This window comes from Gymnoscopelus braueri (assembly GCF_963280865.1).
Source record: "Gymnoscopelus braueri genome assembly, chromosome: 5".
NCBI lineage: Eukaryota > Metazoa > Chordata > Actinopteri > Myctophiformes > Myctophidae > Gymnoscopelus > Gymnoscopelus braueri.
Window position 1 is genome coordinate 41,669,030 of NC_137606.1, and position 25,338 is coordinate 41,694,367.

Here is a 25,338-nt window from a genome sequence, read left to right on the forward strand (position 1 = left end):
GTGAGAAGCTCTGTGTACAGAATGAACTCCAGTACGACCCGCTCATAGCTTGGCTCATTTATCTCAGGTCAAGAGACCCCTGAGTGCAGGCGAGGCTCCGAGATGCTCAGCCAAACCCCCCCCCCCCCCCCCCCCCCCCTTCTCTGAGGTCTGCAACCCCCGCTGCTGTGGAAACCAGATCTTATAATAGGAAGAGCCCACCCAACTGTTGATCCGCAGGAATGAGGGGTCTGGGATCGCTGCCTGGCCCTCCACCCAAACACTATGTGCAGCTAACCGCTACTACTGCTACAGCTGTGGAGGGCTACAACCATTTTAGTCCAGCATGTGTCAGTCAAACACCTTTAAATGACCACTGAAACATAACACACTTCATTCCCTCCATACACATTTTTTTACGTGGCGGAATTGCAGGTTTTGTAATGCTGCGTTAATGACAGCTATCATGACTGTGTGCTACAGCACAAAATGGACTGGGAAAATGGACTTCTAGTGTAAGGTGGTCTGCTTCTGCGTCTGCGGTGTTTCAAAAAAACACTCAAGAGTCTTTTAGCAAACACAGAAACGAGCACAATTACCATCTCATCGTATAATTTAGGCTTCTTACTGCTGTAATAGGTTCAAGAAAAAAGAGAAGGGAACGTGAGAGATTTCTTTCTTTCGAGGCACACATTTTCACTTGTTTATCAGATGTGAAAGTGCTAATTAAAAAGGCTAAAATTAAAAGTTGTCACGGGTGGTGGGCTGGGCTCCTGCAGTAGTTAGAGAAATGGCAGGCAAGAGAATATGTTTACCCTGAATTCCCTGCATTCCTCAAGGCAGACAAGACGAAAGCAGACCTTGACCCCTGCAAACGAACATTCACACATGCACACGCACGCACAGACACGCACAGGCAGACACACACACACGGGCAGATTGGACACAGACACGGAAATAGATTTGTACCCGGCGACACGGCACGCTCACCGAGGAAACATCCGCACACCCACTGGTCTCCTCACAGGTCCCAGCGGCCACAGTGGCGCGCACGTCTGTCACTATAGCCACCTACTGTATAGTTTCTGTGTGTACGAGAAGTGCCGTTTAAGCAATCTGCAGGATTTGACACGATTCCTGCGTTAGCACAGTGGAAACTGCAGACGACAGACGAACGCACGACCCTTGGCCCTGTGTGATCTGCAGCTGCCGTCTAATGTCACCTTCACCTGTCCTTTCTTTCAGTTCTCCATTGTGTTTGAGACACCAGTAGTCACCCACATGAACCCTGTGGCGCCCCTAATCTGGGGGCGAAAATAGCTGATCTACAAGCTCATAACGCAGCGTGCTGCGAAGCGTTGTAGATCAGCTATTTTCGCTGAAGGTATTTAGCGTAGAAGAAGAAAAAAAAGAGGGGGCCTAGTAGGCTCTCGACCCCTGGGGGACTGCGGTCATACTGTAGGGCCCAACCTTTTCTGGATCAGGGCCCATTTGAAAATCTCAAAAGTGTTGGCACTTAACAAAACGGCTGCCTGTTAAGTGGTCAAATGGGTGCATTTTCAGAGCATGTTTATCTTATCTTATTGATCGTGTTCCGGTTTGGATCAATGGAACCAAGGTAATATACTTTAGGTTCCTATTAATTGGATTTTCAAGCTTAAAAAAACATACCATGTCATTATTTTTTTAACCTTTATTTTATTTTTAATTTTTGTATTACTATGTTATATTATCATTAAAATCATAGTGTGCTTTACCAAGTTTTGCCCACAGGTTGGGAATGGCTGCCGTAGGGTTTATGTGGTTAAAATGGACGGCTCCGTTCTACAGCTTCCTAGTGACCCTGTCTGTGCTGATTCACAGACAGACAGACATCTTCTCTGCAACCTTATCTATCATCGGCAGTGTTTGTCTATACGCCCAACTCCTAATTCAATTGCCTTCCTTCCACTGCCACGGGACGATAAGGTGAACGGGTTGGTGGTGGTGGAGTGAAAATCTAATTGAATGACAGCAGTGAGTGCCACCAATCAAAGCCGCGAATGGGAAGGCCAAGATCAGAAATCAACGAAATCAGCTGATCAACGCTTATCTTGATGGATTTCTGTCTCACCTACATGGTGTCCGATCAATAAAAATATATAATTTAGTACCCACACTTCTCACTGTACATTTTTCTCATACATGATATTTGTCCTCAGCAATGCATTTACCCATCCTAAGTGCTAGGAGCATAGGCCGCTATTAATACAGCACCTGGGGAGCAGTTTAAGTGTTAAGAGGGACACTTCCCAGGGCTTGGGGGCCAACCAGAGACCTTCTGATTCCCAGACGTCCCTCCAGACAGCCATTAAGCTATGGCTGCCGCAAAGGCATGCGTTTTGAAAGCAGGCGAGTGGCACTTACACCTGATGCAATATGTATCATTTATACTTAGTATCGCCGCCTGGGAAAAGCCAATATAAAAGCTCACAACTCATCGCCACGCATTGTGAGCTTGTAGATCGACTATTTTTGGCACACAACATCGGCGTGCAGCTAAGTATAAATCAAGCTTCATCGCAACTCTACACCACAGTCTATTGAACAGGACTGTTGCTCATTTGTTTCCAAAAGGAGTTCAGACATTTGCACGATGACATGCCTCTCAGTTTGACCGCACACTAGACCAACTGGACTTTTAATTTACAAAAGTAAATGGTGTAGATCCAATTGCCTGGATGGACAGCCAGTGGCTGCCTGGCAGCCGACAAGTCAATCACAGTGTGATTCACTGTGATTGACTCGTTGGCTGCCAGGCAACAACTAACTTGATGTATGCTGAGAGGAATGGAAGGGTATTTATTTTCATACTAAACTTAAACTTAGACAAAGACTTCATAAAAGAAGAAAGTGCAGGCTATCCTTAATGCAGTTATGAAATTCTGTATTTTGCGTTAACTTTCCTAGATTGGTTTGGTAATAGTGATTGTAATTTGACAAGAATCTAAATTTGTACAGTCGTAAGCAGTTTAAACTGAATTTATCAGCATTCATGTATTAAATGATTCAGACTGGTTGCCCATCAGAGACAAAAAAAACGTAATCGGGAATCAGCATCCCTCTTATCCAATATATTCTTGACTTTTGACGGAAAGTGAAATTTACTTTCAAGTATGGAACCAGTTGGGAACCAGTGATCTTATATAGCATAAGGCTGAGGAAACTTAATCCAGGCAGTAGCTGTGGATTCTTTCAGTGAATGCTGAAAATAGCTCGTCCTTCTCCCTAGCATCGTACGTGGCCATTTCATTTGCAGATCTCCTGTCTCCATACATCCAGTCCAGATTCTATTTCTTTACCGGCCTGCTACATGACCTATGTGACAGAAGCAGAAAAGGAGTATCGACCTCATGCCGCCCCCTCTCTCTAGGAAGATCAGGGCATAATTAGGCCTTAACTGTAGTCTTACAGCCAACGCTGCCTCCAAGACCGTAAAACTGGGTTTGAATACTGAGCAAACTGGTTTATCCCACAGGGATCAGTCCCGATCCATTCGATCCATACTGATTTGATTCTTCAGCAGACTCGGGCCCTCCGCCGAGAGACGCACAATAGGCCAAACATTGACTCTCCGTCTTCTTTCCGTTATAATTCAACACAGCAGCATGGAAAAACAATGGAGAAAAAAATAGTGTTTTTCTCCTTCCTCTATTCACTTTTAGAGTAGAAAACTATACTGCATGTAGAAATTTGCCATTTGCAAGGAATTACAAGGAATACCCCATAAAATGCTCCAAAAGCATACTGTTTCTGTTCAAAATGTAAGCCATACCTTCCAGAGAAACAATGGTATTACAGGTATTAAACCACATAAAAGAGTTCTTAGCCTCTTATCACTTCCTGGTATTTAAATGCCACCAAATGAAGTGTTGCCTTAGTTGGACTGTGACCAAAGTCGTTATCACTTCTGACCTCATCTGTAAGTACAGTCTGTAAGTACAGCCCCGGGACACTGGCAATCAAACATGCCCTCAGCAGCATTGTGTCAGTACCGAGTCACCGGCGATACGCGAAAAGTGGCCACTCGAGTCATCTGCTAGGCATCTGTGTTGACTCCTCCCGTCACCCACACGCACTCACCCGTTTTATGATTGAGAACAAGAACACAGGCCTGGCCTGTCAGCAGAAATGACAGGACGCTGTGTAATGATTCACCTGGGGGAATTTCTTCTGTGTCCTGGCTCTGTGCGCGCTATAAACCAGGATTGGAAAAACTCAGGCAGTCTATGAGTCTAAGTGATCTTACAAGAAAAACAATAACAAAAAAAGGTATTACATCAGCGCCCTGAAATGCTATTAACTTTCCTTCAACTGACAGGGCTCGTGTTGCTTTAATAGATACATTAATTCCAGGCCCTGCTGGAGACGCCTGGACACGCTTTTTATTTTTTGGAACAGGTCCTGTTCCAAAGTGACAAAAGAGATCCTCGCATGCAGCAGGCCTGCCTGGTAACTATGGCAGGAAAAACAATGACTTAACGGAACAAGAGAGTGAAATATCCCTCCCTGTCTGCCCATTGCTTCCCCAGACTTCCTGTTTGACCAAACTAAATCCCAGCTGAAGCTGGGCTTTCCGCCCTGTTTTAGTCTTTCTCTCTCTCTCTCTCTCTCTGTGTCTCTCCCTCACGTTCTGTCTCTTTGAGCCCAGCAGTCCTCAGCCCCCTGGGTCACTGAGCTTCAGCCCAATCAGCTGCTTTTTCAGATGGCCCCCTCGTGCCCAGCAGGAGGGAGGAGGAGGAGATGGTTAACAGAGAGGGTTAAGGAAGGAGAGGGGTGGACAGACACACCATGGAATTAGGGGAAAGGTGAAATGGGCCAGAAATAGAGACTTGCAGACCACAACAAGGCCTAGATGACAGGGGCAACAGGGGTGGGATGGAAGGATATGGGACGAGAGCAAAGGAGAAACATGAACTGTAGTGTTAATAGAAAATAGACCGTCTTCATGGTCTGTTAACTATACTTTGCTGTTATCTGATTGCATGTACGGCCTAAACGGCAGTGTGGAAATGTACGCCGAATAGAAATAGCCACCAGACAGGCCCAGTTCTTTTGGCTACAGTGACATCACACACATCATCACACACAATGTGTTGGAGGTGCAAACAAAGGTGCCTCTTGAGTGGATTTGGCTCCTTTTTGTGGCTCGGGAGCTTGAAAAGAAGAATATTTGGACGTCCCGTCTTCATTTTTCAAAAGTTGGTGGTTGTTGCAGGTCCCTGCACCACAATACGTAACCACAGTTTTTCTCTTGGACAGGAAAATAAAAAGTACTGTATATACGAATTCCCTCACAAATGAAATGCTGATACCTGTGTTGTTTGCAGTACCTCCAAGACGATTTTACCACACCCCCAAATACCTGTGCCTGTTTTTGTCTCTAAGAATGAGACCACCGCTTTGCAGCAACACAGGACATCACTTTAGATGATCAATCAAACTCACAGGTAGAGAGACGGTCAGTTTAAAACGGAACCATACACAACAACAAAGGTCAAGATGGCAATCTAAACACCATTACATGAGGCTCCTTGTCCGCAGCAAAGTGACCAGTCACCTCACAACCTAACATACAAGCTTGTGCCATCTCGTTCGTTTTATGCAGTGACTACATGGCAGGGGAGCTGGCATAGCCCATCACCCCATCATGTCAGCCTGACAGGCCAGAGAAGAAGATGGAATACAGATTAAGTGTAAAAGAGGAGCCTGCGACAGGATGGAATATTGAGCCGTTGTTTAGAGGTAACTCTACAGGGAGCCGTTATTGACCCGGCACGCGTGGAAGCGGTGGATGTGACAAGACAACATTGTTCGAAGAAGCAGAAACCGTTCCCCGCTGAACCCCGGCGTTCCGCTTCGATGCATCGCTCATATGGCTCCCATTTTGTTTTGTTGTACCTCTGGAAAATGAGTGCCGCTGATTTGGTAGGAGGGGAGTGGAAGCACACATTCTGGGCCTGGGTCAGGTCCAGCTGGCAAGGAGCTCGCCAAGCCGACACAAGGACAAAGCTCCTGGCTGTGGCGGCGTACTGTATGGCTTTCCAACGGGACAGCACACATTCCTGTGCCAGAGAGCCCCTGGCACCGTTGCGGAAGCCGTGGCATAATGACGGCCCATCTGCAGTTTATCTACACGTCCTCCGTTTATTTCGCTTGTGGCGTTAAACTTTAACTTTCGGCTATGGAGGTACAGTAGCAGACACCAGAAGTCGAAGATTTTTATTTTCGCTGGGCCACCAGAGCACATGATCACTCAGCATACAGCGCTCTACTGTACTGTACTGTAGGTCACTCTAGGGGGATAATAGAGCTACTTACAGCGTTTCTATTTCTGCTTGTAAATTCTCGGAGAGGCCTCCGTGAAAGCCACTATCAACATTCCCACATCGGGAGCTCTGCTTAAACAACTAAGAGCTGGTAAGTGTTTTCTGCGCCAGCACTTGCTCGCCTAGTCTGATCCTGTCAAAACCCGAACGCCATTGCAACTGGACTGTGAGTGGACTGTTTGCACTCACAAGCTTGCACTGAAGCATATTAAAGAAAGGTTACATGGATAGCCAAAGAAATACTCTGTTATTGCATTCATTTAACCTCATCTGGCAGATGAGGATCTTATTGTATGAAATGTACAAAATACATTTGTTTCATAACCCGTGGTTGGGTGTTGTTTGTGAAATGTTCTGACAAAGTCTAAAGATAAACAACTCCAGTAGGAGGAATACTAACTTCATGGCCAACACAGAATCTGGAAACAAGTCATGAACCACTGATGTGCAAGACATTAACCACATGTCCCTATTCTGGGGAAAACATTTGGCAAAGATAGCAGATCTACAAGCCCACAACACATTGCATTGTGACACATGAGCTTGTAGGTTGGCTATTTTCAAAGATTTGGTGTAGAGGGTAAAAAGGGGAGGACCAAATATAGAGCCCTAGGGGACCCCGGTCAACTAAGTATATAGTGTGGTTAAAGTGGTTAAATGTGTCTAATTGACAGCCTCTCAGTCATATTACTGAACCTAAATTAAAGAGTTGGTGGCACTTTTTACAACACAAACTGAGACCGATCCCAGAGCCCATCTGGTGACCTGGGCCAATCTGCTATTCCTTGACCTCTTGATTTTTAACAATATATGACCCATCTGTTGGCTCAGACTGAGGCAAAAGACCTTTGGGTGTGAATGCGCTCTTTAAAAACACTGCCAGTGAGTCTTGGAGAGTTCGGGTCATTATAGGTACTAGGACGGCGGTCGTTAGGCGCTGGCCTGGCTCGGCATAGACGTCTCACGAAGCTTTGCACAAATGTCATGCGAAGCCCTGTGAAGCCCCCTCAATAAGCTAAGCTGAGGGTCTGCTTGGCCTCTCAGGAAGCCATGCCAATCAGTCAAGCAGAGGTCAGTTAGGCCTTCAGGAAGCCCAGAACCTCTGTCTCTCCCCCTCAGTCAGAGATCAGGCCGCTTAGCATACGGGCTCTTTCAGTTCTCGGAATTGCCTTTCGGCACGTTCCATCAAGGGGTCTTATGAGGCACACAGAGACCGTTTGGTCTCTCCAAGTTATGCCCCGGACAGACTGACACGCAGAGATTTGGTCACTTATAGATAGAAGATGGGTGGACAAAGCTCTATAAAAACTGAGAGTCTTAGCTAATCATCTGTCAGTAATACATGTCAATTGCGGGATGTCATTAAATTATCGAGAACAAAAGTCGAGGTGACTCACATCATATGAAGTCCTCTAATTGCACCTGACATGCAATTCCAATAGAATGTCTTAGAAAGGGCATGGATAGTGCCTGTCGATGGCCTTGTGGTAAGGATGCTTGTCTTTGTAGCCCTATTGACCCAGCCTATTATCTAATCTATTCCTGCCAATGTCTTTATAACAGCGATTCTCAAACATTTTCATGTCAAGAAGGTCCCCCAAATTGATACGTATTTGGTAGCAGACCCCCAATTGAAAAGATGTTGTGCCAGGGACCCCCATATGTTTAAAACATAACAGATCTACAAGCTCACAGCGAATTGCATCGTGTATTTTCAAAAGGCTGAAAAATAAAATGTAGCTTAAGCGTTAAACTGCTGGGAATCCCCTGCGGACCTCACCTTGAGAACCACTCCTCTATAAAGATTTAGTATACAAGATGGAGTGGGCAGGCCACAATAGAAATAGCTGCTGTAATGATATGATTTTTGGCGATGGCTTCATCTAACAAGTCTAGCCACCACTGATAAATCATTCTACCTGTTCTATGGGAATGAGTGAGATAAACCACATCGAGGGCAGATCGAGGGCAGCTCTTTCACTGGTGGCAACCTGCTGGCAAAGGCCTCCCTGGGCAAGCCACTCTCGATTAGGGGACAACAATAGGAGTGGACGGGGACACAAAGGAGGAAGACACTCGGGCTCAGACGAATCACAACAGGGATCCTTTTACGTCTGGTAAAGTCCCATCACGCAACGCTGCTGCGCCAACCGAGACTGCATCTCTCCATTCCCATGAACGGCTGAGAGATGGTGAGTCACATCATCATCTTCTCCATGAAAACGGTTTGGTTTCACCCTCATCATGGATCATTACTGTTTCTTCTCTGTAATAATCTTTTTTGGTATAACGAGGAGGGAAACACCTGCCTCAGCACCAGTGTGGTCTGCAGATTCGCCTCAGAGAAGGTACTTTTCTCTTCTGTTCTCCCGGACGGACCATTCTGTACTATTCCCACCCCAGAATGTGATAGGAATACTCACTCCTATCACTTGTGTAAAAATGGCAGAGTGGTGTACCACACACACTCTGACTGCTCCGACAGGGAGTTGCGTCCCCCTTGCTACCCCTTCCCTCGTCTGCCCTTTCCATCAACAAGTTCAGGTTTCCGAATATCTAAGCAGCGCACCAACCCCCTCCACCCCCATACTGAAAACAACAAAACAAAGAAGCATGTAGACGCTGTCAGGTAGAAACCTTGTATCTCCATATTTCTTACTTACTTGTTATTGGTCATCCTTCAACCACATGTCCTATTTTATACTTCAATGTATGACATTGTCGTGCAGTATAGTGAAAATATCTGATCTACAAGCTGAACGTGTTGCGATGCAGCGTGTTGTGAGCTTGCAGATCTGCTATTTTCTCTATTTTCAAAAGATTTTGAAACAGTTTTGCATGTCTGTGCAGTGTACTGTATGCCTGCACGTGTGATGAGGAAAGACACAAGCCTGCAAGGACGGGAGACAGACAGATTTCCTTCTTTTCTAATCCTGTAACCACATACTGAATAGCAAACAGTTTTGCTGTGAGTCAGAGGGACTACATACACGTGTACAGTTATACAAACCAGCCAGCGTTTACCTGGATCAGCCTGAGAGTGTCATACGACTTTAATATGTATGCACCTGATGTGCCAAGTGGCTAAACCCGTCAGAAGTGGGATAAGGCGGGCTGTGATGGCCCTCTGCAGTGGCTTATCCGTCTTTAAACGCCCGGCAGCTCTGACTGTCACATCTGCCTGCAACCTGCTTTTATGTCACTTTGCTTGCCAGAGCCGAGCCGAAAATCGACGGGGATTGTAAATAGCAGAGCGGTGTACCACAGTATGCGAGCAAACGTTTTGGAGTTAATGAGAGGGCTCAAGCACCGCAGCTTCTTAAACTAGGGCAAAGAAAGAAAGAGAGAAACACATGCTGAGCCCCGAGCAGCGCAGCTTGCCTTGGAATCCTTCGCGCAGACCTCACGTCCCGCGAGGACACGCACACACACACACGCGCACACACACACACACACACACACACACACACACACACACACAGACACACACACACTGTGCAAACTAGCCAATGCAGTGCATAGAAGTCTGCTCCATTTCCACGTGTAAATAAACAAGAAAATTTAATATAAATACAAGACGTGTACCCAGCCAGGACAGGTCCTGGGGGGAGGACCCCTACTTCGGGGTGCTGCCAATGCAGTGCACAGAGCTGGTGGGAATGCAGTAATGTATACTAAAATGAGTTTGGAATTACAGTGTTCTTTCATACGCTTCCATTACAACCTCACTAAATACAAGCTTCTTGTGATTGTTCCCTCACCAACACAGCACAGAGCGGGAAAAGGCAGGATTAAAGGGTGAATGGCCAGAATCGTGGGCGAGGGTTTCACTTTGAAGTGCCGGCTTTTGATTGAAACCAACACAAAGTCGGGGTTAAGGTAAACTCAAGGAGGTCGCCAGACAGGTTCAAACGCACACGGTTGACACAAGAAGAACAGACAGGAAATGGACCCACCTCCGACGAACTGGAGGCCACCGGCCACGCGCCCGATGGTGCGGGAGATGAGGTCGGAGATGCAGCAGCCCATGAGGGCGGTGAGGGCCACCAGGAGCAGCAGGCCGCAGCCCACGCCCGTCACCACCGTGCAGATCCTCCACTCCAGACTCGGGATGCCCTGGAAGGAGGCGTAGCGGCCGCACTGCTCCAGCATCACCGTGGCCTGCCTCTCCTCGTCCCGCACCGGGTAGGAGCAGCGGCGGAACGTGCCGAAGGACACCGGCTTGTCCATCTGCGTGCCCAGCAGCCAGTAGGGCATGAAGAAGCCCACGCAGGAGGCGGCGGCGCACAGGAGGGACAGCAGGGCCCAGATCACGCCGGCGCAGGTCAGGCTAGACGCCATGGTGGTCGACGAGGCCACAGACGATTGACGCTGTGTCCGCAACGGTCACTGGACGGCCCGGGCAGCGGTTGTAGGGATTAATGGAGTCGGTGCGCTCAGGTCTCCTCTGTGCTCTGCTGGCCGGAACTGTGTACTGAAGTGAGCACATATAGAACACCATGGGTCCTCTTCACCATGTCAGACACTCCAGCTCCCTGGCAGAGGAAAGAGAATGACAGAGGAAATATCTGGTTTCACTATTATGGGAAAGGGTGCAGACAGACAGACCACTGTTAGGGAAGAAATGAAGTCTTTGTTTCTGTTTAAAAAACTGGACGTTTGGTAGAGGGTAGCAATAAGCTGGCAACAATGCAATAGGCTGTTCTTCATTAATAAGTTGTTATAACTATGCAACTGCACATTGCAGTGCCTTAATGAATCAGAAGTCGTTTACACACAAGTTGTCTTGTCGGCTTGGAATGTCATACACTCTGTTAAGATAACCTATCTATGGCTCTTTCATCTGTAAAGCCCGATGTTTGTAGAATAACACCGAAATCAATATCGGAACACGGGTGGCAATGACGTGCTTGTCATAATTGTAATGCATAGACCTAGCCCTAGCCTTGAATCAAGACGATCCTAGATGTATTTTATCGAGTCTGACTTTTACTTTCGTGTTTCGTATCGGATGTCCAGTGACAATTGGGGGGGGGGGGGGTAAAGACCAAGACTATATCATAGATATGCAAATGCCTAAATCGATCAAATACATCTATGATAGTCTTGATCCAAGGCTACCATTAGACCTATTCTGGTTCATTACTGAAAATAAGTGGATTTCTCTCCATGCAAGGTCCGGACCGTCCGGCATACAGAGGCTATACTTTGCTTGCTGTGGAAAGATCTTGACGGGGAGGACTGGAGGAATCATGCGAGTTATTATAACGGCGAGCAAAAAAAACGCTTGCCGTTTTGAATGCAGATCATTCGAAAGGAACGATATTCATATGACAACAAACAAATCTTACAGACCTCAGAAATACCTCAGAAATAAGCAGCAGCAGTTGTTTTTTTTTAAATGTATTCCTGCGACGGTATTTCCATTTGCGGGTCGGACCCGCCAGCTGTGTCTCTTGGTCTCTCAAAGTGAACTTTTCGGTCGGGCGAAAAGAAAAGAAAAAAACCCAACAATCGGCAGGAACGGGTCCGTAAATATAGTAGATGATAGAGGAATGAATCCCTGTCTGTCACAGTCTGTCTGTCTGTCTGTCTCCACGATGTCCTACTGTTACGGGACGAGATGACAAATGATCTGGTCTGTGGATGTGTCTGTGGCCGCGGAGGAGCGTGTTGTAGTCTCTGGCATTCCTGTTGGGAGCGACTGGAGAGAGAGAGAGACTGCGGGGGCCACGGCTCAGGAGGGGGGCCATCAATCACACACACACACACACACACACACACACACACACACACACACACACACACACACACACTCTCTCTCTCTCTCTCTCTCTCTCTCTCTCTCTCTCTCTCTCTCTCTCTCTCTCTCTCTCTCTCTCACATTTAGGTAAAATTAATGTAAAAATGTAAATAAAATTGTGCTTTTTTTGCAAAAAAATACATATATATACATACAGCCTACACACAGATATAATTCATAACTTACCACACTCTCTTTCTTCCCAAAATGTGTGTGTGTGTGTGTGTGTGTGTGTGTGTGTGTGTGTGTGTGTGTGTGTGTGTGTGTGTGTGTGTGTGTGTGTGTGTGTGTGTGTGTGTGTTGTTCAACATGTGTTTTCTGGATTATGCTCTTAAAGGAGTAGTTCACCCAAAAAATAAGCAAATGATTGGCTTACGAAAGCGACACAAACTAAACGAATCTCCATGAATTCAAAGCTTAATGGGATGTGTAGGCTAATTGATAGAAAATAAGTATTTTTTTGGGGTGAATTACTCCTTTAAGATGCTAAAGTCCTCTGATGAATAGTGTGACGTATAGGCCTACTGGCTACTGAACATTAGTAAACAATCAGCTTCAGATAAGATTGGTTATGAAGGGAACTGTGTTGTGTTAGTGCTGTTTGCCAAGCTCCCTTTGTGAAGTATAGCCTCTATAAAGCCCAACCCTGTCCTCTCTGCCCAGACAAGGTCATCATTTTATTCTCCTTTTTCTTCTTTCAAACGCAAGTCAATTCATCCCTATATTGACTAAGCCAGTGGTTCTCAACCAGTGATTCGGTACCCACATGATGTTTTTGGGTCCCCAGATGACAGTGAAGTGACAATTAAAGACCCTTTCAATACCTAAAAAAAAGAAATGAAAGAATACCATTACTGCATCTAAAGTAATCAACAAATTATACTATAAAAACTGGGGAAACAAATTGTCAAATAATATAAGTAAGAGGCAAGAATTATGAAAATAGCAGATCTTCAAGCTGTGCCTCGCATTGCGTGTAGATCTGCTATTTTCACAGTATTTATCTGTGGAACGGAACCGAGTCAAACTAAATGTAATCTCTCAAGAACCGATTCTGCTCTGCGTTGGAATCTGTCGTGAAGGTTCGTCATAACATGTACGCACTGGGCTACAAGTGGGCGTGCCTTCAGATCAGGAAGCAGGCCGCGCTTTACCCAATCAAATGTAGTGGCCGGGATTCACGTGTCCGTCGATCCTTCCCCCTCGAAACAAACCCAAACTAATTTAACAATAGCGTCCGCGGAGCAGACAAAACCACGGAAAGATATTCACATTTTAACTTACTCTTTCATCATAGAAACAAGTGGGCTTATAACCAAAACGATCCATGTTCTCTGGGAGAAGTGGTGTTAGTGTTCTGTGTAGAAATATTGTTAGTGGGAATGAAAACATAGTGGCACCACCGGAAGTGAAAGGCTGAAGGCAGACCAAAACCCCGGTTTCCTTGTGCACGGGTGCTACGTCGTCATTGTCCCAGAGCCAAGTTAGATAGTACAAACAGCAGAGGGCGCTGTTTTTCATTCTCACTTGGCACTGGGTTCCCAGATTGAACTAAATGTAATGCCTCAACTCCTACAACTCCAAGTGCTTATCAGGGTTCAAATAATATTTGTGATAATCAATAATAAATAAAATAATAAAATAATTATTATGATTATTTTGGGGGGTCACAGTCACTCTCAAAGGTTGAGAACCACTACAGGACTCATACAGAATTTACCTATAGGGATTAATTAATAAAGATTTATCATCCTAACTTTAGAGTCCTTTCTGTTTTAATAATAAACTGATTAATAAAGGTTTATCATCCTAACTTTAGAGTCCTTTCCGTTTTAATAATAAACTGATTCATACAGGTTTATCATCCTAACTTTAGAGTCCTTTCCGTTTTAATAATAAACTGATTCATACAGGTTTATCATCCTAACTTTAGAGTCCTTTCCGTTTTAATAATAAACTGATTAATAAAGGTTTATCATCCTAACTTTAGAGTCCTTTCCGTTTTAATAATAAACTGATTCATACAGGTTTATCATCCTAACTTTAGAGTCCTTTCCGTTTTAATAACCGACACAAATAACCACGCGGCGGAACTCACGTCTATGTCTCGCATCTACACGGACCATTTGACTGACGCACCAAACCCCCTGACAGCAGTCGACGTGGAGGGTTTGTTTTGGTTTGTTTTGGTTTGTTTACATTTACAATCATGTCTGAGATGAAAACAGACGTGGCGACGGACAACGCCAGTGTCACCCAGAATGCCAGCGTCCCTTCGCACCAGAACAATAACCCGCTCTCACGGAAGCTCAACAAAATCCTGGAGACCAGACTTGACAATGACAAGGTAATGAGCTAAAATAGCTAATGGAACCTATAGCTGCTAGCTTGCCCTAGAATGGCTGTGATATTACATACAGTTCACGTTCATATGACACAGCCATTCTAGGGATAGCTGCTGCTAGCCAGTATACTGTCCTGTACCTCACTGACAATGACACAGTAATGAGCTAAATAGCTTGGCACCATAGCTGCTAGCTAGCAATGCATACTGTACTCCTGTTATATACAGGGTTTCTCAGAGTGAGGTCCAGGGACTAGTCTCAGGGTTCCTTGAGGTTGAGGGGGTACTAAATGGACCCTTATAAGTCTGTAACTCTGACAGTATACAAATGGAACCAAATGGACCCGTTAGGGTCCATTTGGTTCCATTTGTATACTGTCAGAGTTAGGGAATAATCCTACTGTCCTATACCACAGGGCTTCTCAAAGTGGGGTCTAGTCCCAGGGTTCCTTGAGGGGGTAAATGGACCCTTACAAGTCTGTTACGACCCGGGTCCATTTGGTTCCATTTGGTTCCATTTGTATACTGTCAGAGTTATAGGATGTCACACGCTTGATATAAACATGTTACATGTGTGTTACATGCTTTGATATGTTATGTGTATTATTAAATGCATTGATAACAGGTTACATGTGTGACTATGTGTTACATACTTTGATATAAACAGGTTACATACAGCATAACGCCCCTTCTAGTGCTTGCTTGTCACTCTTAATTGTCCTGTCTAAGTAGTGCATTGATGTGAAAACAATCTTCTTTTTTTTTTTGCACATTGGTGCAGTGACAACCCAATATTAAAGTTAACACATAAACATAGGCATGGATGGTGCATGGATTGGACACAGGACTGATGTATGTACAGTGCAACAACACATGACACAACACACATTTAGAGGGTTCACTATGCCTGTGGTCTAGGCTGGGGACCCCCAGGTGTTCTTGAGGGGGTTCTAGGCCGGGGGTCCCCAGCAAAACGAGGAACAGTTTTAACCACCTTAACCCTTCTTTATACTTAGGCTTTTTGAAAATAGTCATTCTACAAGCTCACAACGATTTTCGAATAGCCGAACACAAATCTACTCGTTATGGGGGTCCCTGGTACAAAATATTTTCAGATGTGGTCAGCGGCCAAATACATATCGAAAAAACGAGAGTCAAGTCAAACTTTATTCGTAAAAGACAGAACGATCCGAGCGTTTCGCGGGTCCTTGACATGAAAATGTCCGAGAACCAGTGCAGTATGTTATTTATATGATACAATAGATTGAATACTGAACTGAAGCAGCAAAGCACATTTTTGGTCACATGTACCCCCAGACTAGAGAAGGTGAAGTAAATTGTAAATGCTAATGCTCAGTGATGGAAGAAGTACTCACATGTTTTACTTAAGTAAAAGTATCAATACGGCAATGTAGAAATACTATGTTTTATTATGTTATATTTTATGTTATGTAATAGTCCAGTATTTAAAATCTAACGCGATGTGAACTTGTAGATCGGCTATTTTCAAATGGCTGAAATATATATAGGGCTGAAGTGGGTAATGTATGTTTTGTAATAATAATCAAAATCTACAAAGTAACTAGTAACTCAAGTTTTCTAATAATTGTAGTGGAGTAAAAAGTACAATATTTGAGATGTAGAAAGTATTGAAAAATGGAAATACTCAAGTAAAGTAAAAAATACTTTGTTACTTTTCACCACTGTTTTCTGTAGGAGATGCTGGAGGCCTTGAAGGCGCTGTCCGTGTTCTTCACAGAGAACAGTTTGCGCACCAGGAGAAACCTCCGAGGCGACATCGAAAGACGAAGCCTATCCATCAACGAGGAGTTTGCACGGATATTCAAAGACGTTAAAGAGGTACTGCAATGCAACGTGACTCCATTCAGGCTACATACAACTTCACTGTTGATCAATGGATGAGAGAGCAACAGCTATTAAAGAACAATATCACACACTGACTGGTGTCAGCAGACAAAACGAGAGTCAAGTCAAACTGTATTTGTAAAAGAGAGAACGATCCGAGCGTTAAATCAATGATGTACTTTAATCATATATTACCAAAAATATAAAAAACAACATGTTTCTGGTCAAACTGGTCTTCATCATGGCAAGTATGATTAAAGTACATTGATTTTACGCCCTCTCCTCCGTTCATTTCTGAGTGCTCGGATCGTTCTCTCTTTTTCGAGTCATGGTTCCCGTTGATCCTAGAAGCACCAAGCTACGTTTTTAACCAGCAACCTGGTTGATCTCTCTTACTTTCTGCAAAATATATTTGTACATTTATGCACAGGCCTCATGTGCTTTATGGAAAATACATAAGAGTAAAAAAAGAATTTAAAATAAACTTTCACTGGTGCCATATATTTTGCATCTCCAAGGTCTGTGTGGACTGGAGAAGATGGCAGTCTCTCTCTACTGCTATCGTAACGTGTTTGAACCTTTTCCCCTAGGAGCTGGAAGGTGTACATGAGGATGTGCAGGCCATGAGCACCTGCTGTGAGGAGATGACCAACAGGCTGAAGGTACAATAAGTCTACCTTAATCCAATCAATCTGGGAACGCATACTGTGTCATTTTAGCTATAACCATTATTTTATACTTTTGTTATTTAAAAATGGCAGATATACAAGCTCATAGCGCGGCACTCGGTGCCGCACTACGAGCTTGTAGATCTGCTATTTCTTTTTGAAAAATCGTGAATATTTGTGAACCATTTTTAACTCAAATCTTTGCTTCTTGTGAGTCTACAAATACAGTATATATTTTTTTTAAAGAAATCATGTTGCTGTAATATCAGTGGTTCTCAAACTTTTTTCATGTCAAGGACCACCCAAAATGATATGTATTTGTCTGCGGACCCCCCCTTTAGTTCCAGGGACCCCCTAGAAGCAAAGATTTTAGTTAAAAATGTATATATTCAAAGATTTGCACACATTTTCTTTTTTCAAAAATAGCCAAAGACATCTAAAGTAACACAGATGCGTTCCCGGATTGAATGGATTAACTATGATGACGTGTCAAACTAACAATGCATTTTGCCGTATCAAAACTAGACTGTATCGGTGATGTAAATGATATGCAGGAACAGGCAGAGAATGGATAGACTAGAAATTATAGGATATGCTGTCAGGCGGAAACCTTTTCTCCTCCTTTTTCTAACCTTTTGTGTTTTTTCCGTAAATTAACGCCCTACTTGATCATACTACAGTGTCACACAAAAGTATCAATAGTAGCAGATATACAAGCTCGAAATGCGGCGCAGAGCGACGTGTTTTGAGCTTGTAGATCTGCTAGTTTAGCTATTTATGAATTTGAATCCTGAAAAGTACCAGTTTTGGACAGGTTTCCACCCGACAGAGAGGATATGCATGCATATGCTTCCTGTGATGATAATAGCCTATATTAAATGGATAATAATGGACCTTGTCGATGCATGATAGCACCTACAATACGTCTGTAGAATTGTTTTGTCTCAACTTATTTTATTATTCCTTTTGATGTGTTTTTTTTTGTTTTTTTTTGTTCCTGTTTGTGTTCGGCCTGGGGGGAGGGGGGTGAGGGAGGTGGGTGATTTGTGTGTGTTCTGTGTCGGTGTTGTGTTTTGTAAACAAAAATCTATGAACAAAGTTACTTTGGGCATGAAAGAAAATGAGACTTTATAATCACACCATACCATAACAGTAGGGGTGGGCGTTTGGGCATTTTGTTTTAAACTTATACACATGGAGTCTTCATGGTTATCCGTGGTTAGCCATATTGTGACGTTAAGTTAACATCGCATCATAAGCCTTGAACACAGCTGTAGGTAGTTCAACTGACGTCATTACTTGAACACAGCTAACGAAAGCCAGTTAAGCATCTGTCGTCTGTCTTTCCGGACACTTTTTCCAGAGCAAAGCATTTTGTATATGTTAAAAGCCAAGCCAGTGAAAAACTAAAGTGAAACATAACTGTAGAATATGATGCCGCCTTTCTCCTTTAATGTGCCGCTTGTTTTGAAGCTAATGTCATAGATTTCGTGGCGGCCACAGCTTTGGATATATGATACAGTACATACTGTACGTTGGTCGTTGGATTAATCCGACAGGATAAAGTTAACGTTAATATTGGCCTGCTGCTCTGGACCAAGTCAGATGGTTCAACCGTCACTACTAGTGGCGCCGTGCTGTGGTGGAAAAAGCAGCGTTTGTCCAATATTAGAACCAAGCACCTCATGTTCAATATTCTCCTTGAAAAACAGAAAAAGTGTGTAATACTGCTAGAGCAGCACAGTATTGTGTCCGTTACATTTATTTACAATATCATTTACATTATTTATGAGGTATTTCGAATTTTCAATCAATCAGTCCAAAACGGATTGTGATTTATTTTCGTGTACACGGTTAACCGTGTATCCGCCCACATTCGTCATATACGGTTTATGGCTGTAGTCTTGTACCAAATACTTTAATTGAACCCTGTGATAGCAATTATATGTTATGTATTGTGGTCTTTTACACACATTGATAATCGCATGAAATAATGCAATGAATCTTTTGTGTTTCAACAGGAGCAAAAAGAGCAAACTCAAGACTTGATAGTAAAGACCAACAAGCTACAGGGGGAAAAGTGAGTTGATGTCATCATGCATTACTACAAAGTGTGCCTGTGTTGCGTGAACGAGTGATGTATGTCTGCACATGCAACTGCTTGCTTGCCTAAAGTTGACCATGCAATATTTGTGTTACAAATAAATGTATATAGTGTGTGTGTGTGTGTATATATATATATATATATATATATATATATATATATATATATATATATATATATATATATATATATATATATATATATATATATATATATATATATATATATATCTATATATATATATCGTATACTAAGCAGGCTGTCAAGCGAAAAAAAATACGACGTTTTCAACCCTCTGGAACACATTGACAGCATTAAGTTTTTTAATGTGACCAGCGTGTGACTAACTGGTGTGTGAACTCTGAATCACCTTGAACAGAATCTAGCTGGCATGTGCATTTTTAAGCATACATTTGGATTTAAAGCATATTTGATAGTGTATCTTAGGTGCGTAGTCTATCAAAACTGCCAAAAAAACACAACTGCTATATTATATTCTCTGTGACCCTGGTTAGAAACCTCTCTCTAAATATTAGAGCTGTATTATAGTTGCCTGTAAGCTGTAATTGTGTGTATTTGTGTATGGCAGTGGTGATCAAATGTTTTCATGTCAAGGATGTATTTGGCTAGCCTGGCATGGCCAGACTAATATCACTGCGTAGATATTAGTCTGGAATCTCTGTGTGGAACCTGCATTTCCGAGGGGCAAATAAAAAAAACGCCTCTGGCGATAAACCCGCCCCATATTTGCATACTGGGCTCTGATTGGTCCCTCACAACTTCGTATGGAGAGAAATAAAATCTCTATTGAGAGGGGCCAGACCTAATCTGCCAAGGGCAATTCTTTTTTTGCAATGGCAGATTTGTCTGGAACCAGGTTAGTATTTGGCCGCAGACCACCATCTGAAAATATTTTGTGCCAGGAACCCCCATACAATTGTGTTGTTAAAATATTCACTTTTTTAAAATGTATTTTTAATAGCCGATTTAGAGATCTATATCGACTATTTTCAAATGGCCGATGTATATAGCGTTAAAGTGGTTGAACTCATTTTGCTGGGAACCCTCTGGAACTCCCCCAAGGATCACTTTAAACATCACTCGTGTATAGTACAGTATGTGTGTATTGCATTACTGTATGTCACTGGCCACAATGACTCAGTGCAATCATCATCATCATCTTTATGATTTGTAACTCAATATCTAAGATCTATGCTTTAATATATGGTGTTCAAGGTCAATGAGGTCAGTTATTGACGAACGTAACTAAGTTATTGTCCTTCTTAACTTATGAACGACTCCTGGTAGAAGGCAGATTGCAGTTGAAAGTTTGTCTGGAGCCATTTCGCTTCCTTGCATTGCGCCTCCTTGATGCTGTAAGATGATGATGTAAACCGGCTTCAAAGTCTGGCATATGTCACGACTCAACTTCATAGTAAAATCCTGAGTGTTCATTCATTCTAAGAGTGTACAAATGTACTAATCCATTCTATATGTTATGGTGTTGAGATGGGTGAGCGTGGGTGGTGTTTCTCTGCTTTATGTCGATTACTCACTGTGTAGAGAGACAGGAGAGGTGGGGGAGAGAGTAGGGGAGAGACATGCAGCAAATGGTCTGATCCGCCCGGGAATCGAACCGCTCGGGGGCACGGTGGCGCAGTCGGTAGCGCTGTCGCCTCACAGCTAGAAGATCCTGGGTTCGATTCCCGCAGGGGGACGCTGTGGGCACTGGGGGCGTGTCCTCTCCTCCGCGTCATCAGTGCCCATACCCTAGGTGGGGTTGGCAAAAGGGCCTCTCTGTGTGGAGTTTTCATGTTCTCCCTGTGTTCCCTAGGGTAGGTACCCTCACAAAAACATGCAGTAATCCTGGTCACTATACTGCCTCCCCCTGGCCAGCCGGGGCGCCTGATGGAGGGGAAGGGAACTGGTTGGAATAACGTGTTCCTTCCAACCAGGGAAACTCTCCCCTGTCAGGTGACAAGAAGGTCAGTTGGCTCTCATGCATTGAAGGAGGCATGAGCTCGGCCCTGGCCTCCCTAGGTTGACAGAGGGAAGGTAGTGCCCAGGATTACATAGACAATTGGCACTGGGTGTAAAAAATAGGGGTTACAAAATCGTGGGATAAACATAAAACAAAACAAAACAGAGACTCGCTCTCAGGCATATTAGAGCCTATGTGGGATGCACCCTAACCATGTGGCTGCTATTGGGTCGCGTCAAGAGATGGGTGAACCAAATGATGGATCCATGAGGCAGTGGTTCTCAAGTGGGAACAGCTGACAGTGAAGTGACAATTTAAGCCTTTTAATACCTCAAAAGCTGAAAAAATACCATTACTGCATCAAAGGTAATCAACTATAAAAACTGGTCAAACATTGGCCAAATTGGGTCAAATCATTTAAGAAAGAGGCAATTCTTTTTGAGAACCACTGCCATAAGGGTCTATTTGATTCCATTTGTGTCTTCTCTGAGTTACAGACCCATAATGGTCCATTTGGTTCCTATCCATCAACCATTTAGCTGGGGACCCCTTGGAACCACCTCAAGGACCTCTGACCCCACGTTGAGAACCAGTATCATAGAGTGGCATAAAGACACTAGCCTGGAAACCAGACCAATCTGCCAGAGCTAAAAACTAAATGGTCTTAGTCTGGCCATGCCAGGCTATGAAGACACCACTGTAAGGACCACCCGTTCTCTGTAACAGTTATAATTTATGCAGTAATAATCTCAGTTATGGTTTACTTATTACTTTGACATGTCACTTTTCTTTTACCCGTAGCTTATTGCAAGTCTTGCATAAGAAATATGCAAGAAAAGCTGTTTTCTCAAAAGATTTGAGGCGGAGCGCACATACAGTAGCTGGCTCGGAAGTCTCATTTTTTGATATGAAGCGTTAAATCATTCATGAGGATGATACATGTTTCTCTTGAAATAGCTCATTTGCTTAAGCAGGGCAGCAGTCAGCTTATATAGAGTATATATGTATGTATGTATTTAAGTTTTAAATACAGAGCTTTATTTAGATAAAAGGCGAGTGTAGGGCGGAGAGAGGGGAAACATGCAAGAGAAGACGTGAGTCGGATTCAAATTCGTATGCGGTCAGTGCACTAACTAGTTTAGCCACCAGGCAGGCAGCCCGTGGAAGCTTATATCTATCGTACCATACTCTTTTCCCATCCCTCTAGTTTTGGCCTTGAGATCCATTTCTAAGTAGTGCACGCTTGTGCTGTGCTGCTTCACTGAAGCAAGGCAATTTCAACTAAAGAGGGAGCCAGTGGGTGTCATTTGGGTGTGAATGTATTGCTCCCAGCCTCCCACATATAAAAAGTCCTGAGATGTGCAAATCCTATGCTTACCTACATCCAGTACTATGCACTACAATGGTCCTTCATGCATCTTACTTAATCCATTAAGACCTGTGATCTGTGTCATTTTAAGATTTATTTGCCTTTTTTTTTTTTCGTGGAAAATGTTTGCAAATCTTTAAATATATATATATATATATATATATATATATATATATATATATATATATATATATATATATGTATATATGTATGTATGTATGTATATATATATGTGTGTGTGTGTTTTAAAGCAAAAAAAATTAACTCCGATCTGTGCTTCTGGGGGTCCCTGGAAGTCTGGAACAACACATTTTAGATGGGGGTCCGCAGCCAAAATACATATAATTTTGGGGGTCCTTGACATGGAAAAGTTGGAGCACCACTGATATAGCAATATTCTGTTATGATTTAGAAAAAAAAAATGTATTTGGCCACGGACCCCCATCTCAAAAATGTTTTGTTCCAGGGACCCCCAGAAGCAAAGATTTGAGTTACAAAGGTCCACTTTAAAAACATATACTTTCAAAGATTTGCGCACATTTTCAAGATTTTTCAAAAATAGCAGATCTACAAGCTCATAGCGCGTGCTGCGCTATGAGCTTGTAGATCTGCTATTTTTGAATAGCCAAACCCAAAGAAATCTAAAAATGACACAGACGTGTTCCCGGATTGAATGGGTTAAGACCATTGTTCTGAACTCCTTGCTTGCCTACAGGTACTGTAGGATCAGATCCAGCCAAACGCGCGTTCCCTCCTGACTCTTATTCTACACCGTCTCTCTCTCTCAGCCTCTCTCAATGTAGAAAACACAAAGGGATGTGGGATGTGTAGCGCCCACTCGCCTTTGTAAAATAAAAATCCACATGGCTCTAGGGTGTGTGTGTCTCGACGCTGACATGACAAAAATGTTCACTACTAGTTGAGTGGGGTGGGTTTGGTGTCAAATTCTTCTAGACTTTGTGGCACGCCAGTCCTCGGTGTGTCCTCGTGAAGTGAGGAGGGAGGAGGCAAGAAGAGCTGGTAGATTTCTGGCAAATGACACTGCTGACAACTGCGGCGTATTAGCAATTCCATGCTCCATTGGCACACACTGAGAATCCCCCCCCCCGACACAAGAAGGTGACCTCCAGAGAGAAGCACGCAGGTTGAAGAAAGGAAGAATAGAGACGGGTCCTTAAAACCCCTATATACTTCATTGACGGGGGTCAACTAAAGCGCTTTATGAATGGGCGCTATATTAGGCCCTACATCAAATCTCTTTGGCGAAAACAGCTGATCTACGAGCTCACAACGCGTTGCAATGTGACACGTTGTGAACTTGTAGATCTGCCATTGTCGCCGAATGTTCGCCCCCAGAATATGGACAGTAGGGTTCATGTGGCTAATTTATAAAGCTAAGGACAGTCAACAGACCTAAGATTCCTGCCAGGTAACAGCGAGCGTACTCTTGTCAGTGGTTCTCAAACTTTTTCATATGAAGGACCCCGAAAATGATATGTATTTGGCTGCGGACCCCCCATCTCAAAAATATTTTGTGCCAGGGATTTTTCAAAAATAGTAGATCTACAAGCTCATAGCTCGGTGAGCTTGTATATCTGCTATTTTTTAATAGCCAAAGTATACATTATGGTTAAAGTGGTTAAAACTCATTTTGCTGGGGACCCCCTGGTACCCCCCAAGTGACCCCTGGGGGTCCCCGGACCCCACTTTGAGAACCACTGCTCTGTGTATTGCTACTGTGCCCCGCTGGATGTTGATGTTGTGCTTGTATGACAGATTTACAACGAGAGCTCTTCTGGGTCTGCGTCCTCCGTTTCTTAAGCCCCGACATAGCCGTGTCCCTATTCGAGAGCCCGCCGTCCGTCAGCGTGACATTTTTCATCCGCCGAGCCGCGACGACCCTGGGCCAGATGGGGACCGGCGTGCGCATGCAGGGGTTTGACCTTGTCTTACCAATTTTGTCTCAGTATAGAGCTGTCTAGGGAGAGGGCTGCTGTGGTTGTCCTCAAGCTGTCCTCATCATCCCTCCGCCCCCCCCCGCCACCAGTCAGCCGTCACACCGCGCCACTCAGCATTGCCTCTAGGGCCCATTTCAGGTCACACTCACACTCCATGCTTTTCCTGAAACACAAGCACAATTCCTCTCCCGTTGACACTAACTCAGACAGTTGCCGCATGAGCTCACATTAACCCATTAAGAACGGGAAAGCATCTGTCATTTTCGATTTTAACCACTTTAACCATTATCTTATACTTTGGCTATTAAACAATAGCAGATCTGCAAGCTCATAGCGTGGCACTCGCGCTATGAGCTTGTAGATCTGCTATTTTTTTTAAAAATGTGTGCGAATCTTTGAATATATATTTTTAAAGAGAACTTTTGTAACTCAAATCTTTGCTTCTGGGGATTCTACAAATGGGGACCCCCAAAATTACTTACTACTACCACTCAAAATATGTTGTTCCAGGGACCCCCAGAAGCAAAGATTTGAGTTACAAATGTTCCCTTTAAAAATATATATATTCAAATATTTGCACACGATTTTTCAAAAATAGCGCGGCACCGAGTGCTGCGCTATGAGCTTGTAGATCTGCTATTTTTGAAAAATCGTTTTAGTTTAGTTTTTGAAGAGCCAAATCTAAAATGACACAGATGCGTTCCCGGTCTTAATGGGTTAATGTGCTTGTATGGGCAGGCAGAGTGCAAAGAGAAGAGAGGGAGCGGATGTGCTATAGAGATTTCCAGAGCTCTGATCGGATGCGGGTTCTAGGGTGTGTGTTTATCTAGCGGAGCAGGCCTGTCCCAAGGTGCTTGTGCTGTCTTTTCTGGCAATGCGCTCTAATGAAATGGAAAGG

At 43.8% G+C, this 25,338-nt stretch overlaps 2 protein-coding genes across 3 annotated transcripts in view; one reads left to right on the plus strand and one right to left on the minus strand.

The window, feature by feature from the left end:
- LOC308084949 (LHFPL tetraspan subfamily member 6 protein) overlaps positions 1 to 12,059 on the minus strand; it is a 65,924-nt gene extending 53,865 nt beyond the window's left edge. The window contains exons 1-2 of one of the 2 annotated variants that reach the window (XM_080427944.1): positions 11,714 to 12,059; positions 10,304 to 10,882 (exon numbers count right to left, since the gene is read on the minus strand). In XM_080427944.1, the coding sequence (XP_080284070.1) occupies positions 10,304 to 10,688 (385 nt within the window). In that variant the 5' untranslated portion in view covers positions 10,689 to 10,882; positions 11,714 to 12,059. Of the gene's footprint in view, positions 1 to 10,303; positions 10,883 to 11,702 lie in introns of both variants that reach the window. The other variant, XM_080427943.1, reaches the window with a different exon arrangement.
- Positions 12,060 to 14,296: 2,237 nt separating this feature from the next.
- Positions 14,297 to 25,338, plus strand: part of cog6 (component of oligomeric golgi complex 6) — a 55,710-nt gene continuing 44,668 nt past the window's right edge. Inside the window, exons 1-4 of the mRNA XM_080427929.1 lie at positions 14,297 to 14,497; positions 16,211 to 16,354; positions 16,951 to 17,022; positions 19,050 to 19,108. Coding sequence (XP_080284055.1) covers positions 14,360 to 14,497; positions 16,211 to 16,354; positions 16,951 to 17,022; positions 19,050 to 19,108 — 413 coding nt within the window. The 5' untranslated portion in view covers positions 14,297 to 14,359. The remainder of the gene's footprint in view (positions 14,498 to 16,210; positions 16,355 to 16,950; positions 17,023 to 19,049; positions 19,109 to 25,338) is intronic.